General features: G+C 37.3%; 1 gene segment (V, D, J or C); it reads left to right on the top strand.

Moving 5' to 3' along the window:
* The first annotated feature begins 1,208 nt into the window (after positions 1-1,208).
* Positions 1,209-1,803, top strand: LOC146686250 (Ig kappa chain V region 3374-like). The segment is given in 2 exon segments: positions 1,209-1,269; positions 1,415-1,803. Coding segments are annotated over 2 exon segments (357 nt in total).
* The last annotated feature ends 1,930 nt before the right edge of the window (positions 1,804-3,733 follow it).

Raw genomic sequence — 3,733 nt, forward strand, 5'->3', positions numbered from 1 at the left:
ACTAATATCAAATTAAACTGGTTAGGGATTGATGTGCTGCAGCGATGATCTCTTGGAGGAGATTAGAGACAGCACTCCAGAATACTGATTTTTTGGGGGGATTAGATTAACCAGGGGTCCCCAATCCCAGTCCACGAGGGCTGGTGTCCCTGCAGGTTTTAGATCTCACCCTGGGTCAACACACCTGAATCACATGATTAGTTCATTACCAGGCCTCTGGAGAACTTCAAGACATGTTGAGGAGGGAATTTATCCATTTAAGCTATGATAGATCAAGGACATATCTTAAACCTGCAGGGACACCGGCCCTCGTGGACTGGGATTGGGGACCCCGCCATAGACAGAGACCTGACTTTAAAATTAAACATGCAGTAACATATACAACCTGCTAGATTAGTAGTTAGTATGTTAAAGAAAAACACGTTTTACCTCACAGTCTGAGGATTTGGTCTTTTTGAGCTTCAATAATTATTATCAGATGAGTTTACAATCAAACAGCTCTGTGAGGTTTAAGCAAAATGCCAACATCATCATGTTAATGCAATAATAATGCAGTTATTTTCAGGAATTCAAAAAGCATCTGAAACTGAAGAGTGTGTTATAAAAAAATATAAAATATTAAAATATGTTACTCATTCTTTCTCAGTAAAATTTGGGGTCATCAAAGTAACGGCAATACAGTCTGAGAAAAAAATAGCTGCGTGGAGGAAATTAGAGGACAAGTCAAGTTTTTTATTTATTTATTTTTTTCAGAGAAGATACAGTTCATCTGTACATGGTTCAAAATATCAAATACCTGAGTTATGGCTTTTACTATGGAGCATAAACCCCCTTTCTCAGGGCTTTAGAGAGCTGTACAGGACTAAACTATTTAGAGAATTGAGAATGTTAGACCAGCTTGTTATTCATTCCTTTAAACCACTATTCATATATTTCTTTTTTTCAAAATAAAGTTCAGTTTGTCAGAATAATCAAAATCAATCAGTGTCTTTAGTGTCAGATGTATGACAGTAGGGGAACCATGCAGCTGTTAATGAGCAAATATAATGAAAAGTTGAACGATCCTCTCCTCACATGACCTCTGTGTTTTCTGTTTCATTGGGAGAGGTGGGTGGTTTCCTCCTACAGTGTGTTTTGCACACTTTCATGCATCACTGCTCCTCACAGTTTAAGTTCTGCTGTCACACATGCTCTCATGCACTTCCACTGAAAACTGAGTCAGGATGGTGTTTCCAATGTTGGTTCTTTTGTTAGGCTTTCTGAGTCAGGGTGAGAGATTAAAAAAAAAACTAATAATAATATTTCAGGAGAATGTTGTTTGGTGAAATTTACTCAGCTTGTTTTATGAGTACATTCATTCTGAAGTTTTTGGTGAATAAAAATACATTTTAAAATGTTTTTCCTTTCATTTCAGAGTCATTTGCCAATAATTTTCTGACTCAGACTGATGAAGTCAAGTCTGTCAGTCTTGGTGGGACTGTGACCATCAGCGCCAAAGGAAGTTCAAATATTGGTGCTGATCTCAGTTGGTACCTTCAGAAACCTGGAGAGACACCCAAACTACTTATATACAGAGAATCAACTCTCTTCTCAGGAACTCCGTCTCGATTCAGTGGCAGCAGATCTGGTTCTCAGTACACTTTAACCATCAGTAGGTTTCAGGCTGAAGATGCTGGAGATTATTACTGTCTGGGCTACCATGGTGGTGGAGTGTTCACACAGTGATTTAGAGCTGTACAAAAACCTCCTTCAGTCTGGCTGAAGGCTGCAGGTGCAGAGTGACAGACTGCAATAACTGATCAACTCGACACCACAAAAGCAAAAACACAAAGAATCTAAACAAAACTGAAGAAATACACAGCTTTGTTTATTAAAAGAAATACTTAAATATATCTCAATGAACAAAACATCATGTGCAGGTCTGTTAGGTGCCCCGATAGAAACTAATATGTATAAAGAAATATTTCTGTATTTTTATATTTACATACATAAATGTATAAATGTAAATGTATAAATATCTAAGAGAAATATGGAGGTTTGATCAAGTATTTCTATGCAAAGTAATGGAAAAACAATAACACAAAAGTGATTTTTCACAAGCTGCGATGTTATTTTGTGATATAGACTTGTTTTCTCTTTCTCACAGCATGGTTTTAAAGCACAATATAATATAAATAGCTGATGAATTCTGCATTTAGATTAATAGAGTCAAACGTCTGCAGAAATATCGCAACAGAGGAGACATGTAGCTTCATCAAAGTATAAAAAGCTTCACAGGCATGAAATATTGTTAATATATAATAATATAACTTAAATTTGTTGATGATTTTTAGTCATTTTCATAATTTTATTTGGACTATTACCAATTGAAAGACAAAAGATTGTCAAATGAAATAAAGCTATATCAGCAAAAAGAAAAAAGAAAAACACAGAAACTAAAATGTTTCTAAAACATGAATTATGAGATTTTGGCAATATACTTTGGACAGCAATAGAGGTGTAATGTGTACCAATAGTGTGAAGTAAGCTTACTAACCAAAGTGCTGTTTTGATCCAGATATTAAAAATGCTGAATTATTTTTCTGTATATTTTACTCTATTCCATAAGACGTCAGTGGTATCATTCAAGTTTTATGTATAATAGTATTAATCCAAACAATTTTTCTTCTGACTTTGCGTCCCTTCTTGCCTTCAGTGTTTTGAGAGCAGAGAAATGATTTCCATAGAGAGGAGGCTTTGCATCATCAGCTGATCCTCCAGAGAACTGAGAAGGTTTATAGTCCTGTGACTTCAACACTGCAGGACTCACATCTGTCAGTCAACACAGCAGAAAGCACAACCACCATGACTCTCATCACCATCCTCATCTGGACGCTGACCTGCTGCTGTTTTACAGGTTCATTCACTCAGCAACATTTCAAACATGATGTGCTGCTTTTTCTCTCATTGATTTCTGCTGATAAATGAATGATTTGTTTTTGTCTGCAGGAGGCAGCGGTCAGGTGACTGTGACTCAACCTCCAGCAGTGACATTTACTCCTGGAAACACTGTCACTCTGACCTGTAGGACCAGCCAAGCTGTTTACAGATGGTCTGATGGTGATGAGGGTATGTACTGGTATCAACAGAAGTCTGGACAGACTCCAAAGCTCCTAATAAGATACGCGAAAAAGCTTGAGTCAGGAACACCAACTCGATTTAGTGGCAGTGGAAGCAGCTCTGACTTCTCTATGACCATCAGTGGAGTTCAGGCTGAAGATGCAGCAGTTTACTACTGTAAGAGTTTACATGAAATAAACAGTGCTCGGGTGTTCACACAGTGATTTGTAGTCGTACAAAAACCTCCCTCAGTCAGACTGCAGAGAAACTGAGCTGTTACAGCAGGAACTGACTGCAGCTGTTGAAGAGGAAGAAACTCTGACACAGACCACTGAACACAGTAACCTCACCAACTCACAGTTTTGTTTCTTTTTTACATTTCCCTAATAATCACATTGCATTAAGACTTTGTTTGTTTTTTTATTTTTTTTTAAGCTTTATATTCCCAATATCTTCCCATGAAGGCCATGAAGATCATTAAAGCTTGATCGAAGCTTTAACTTGTTGTTGTCAACACTTTTTAGCAGTGATCTCTCTCACACAAAGTTTTCTTCAAAAATCATATTGATCAGAGCAGCAGGCGTGTTCCTTTTCCCAGTGTGAGTTCATTCCCAGCCTCTCTGATCTTTGCATT

The sequence above is a fragment of the Copadichromis virginalis genome, linkage group LG19, assembly GCF_057382275.1.
Source record: "Copadichromis virginalis isolate Kocher_CV1m ecotype Utaka linkage group LG19, C_Virginalis_male_GT1.1, whole genome shotgun sequence".
NCBI lineage: Eukaryota > Metazoa > Chordata > Actinopteri > Cichliformes > Cichlidae > Copadichromis > Copadichromis virginalis.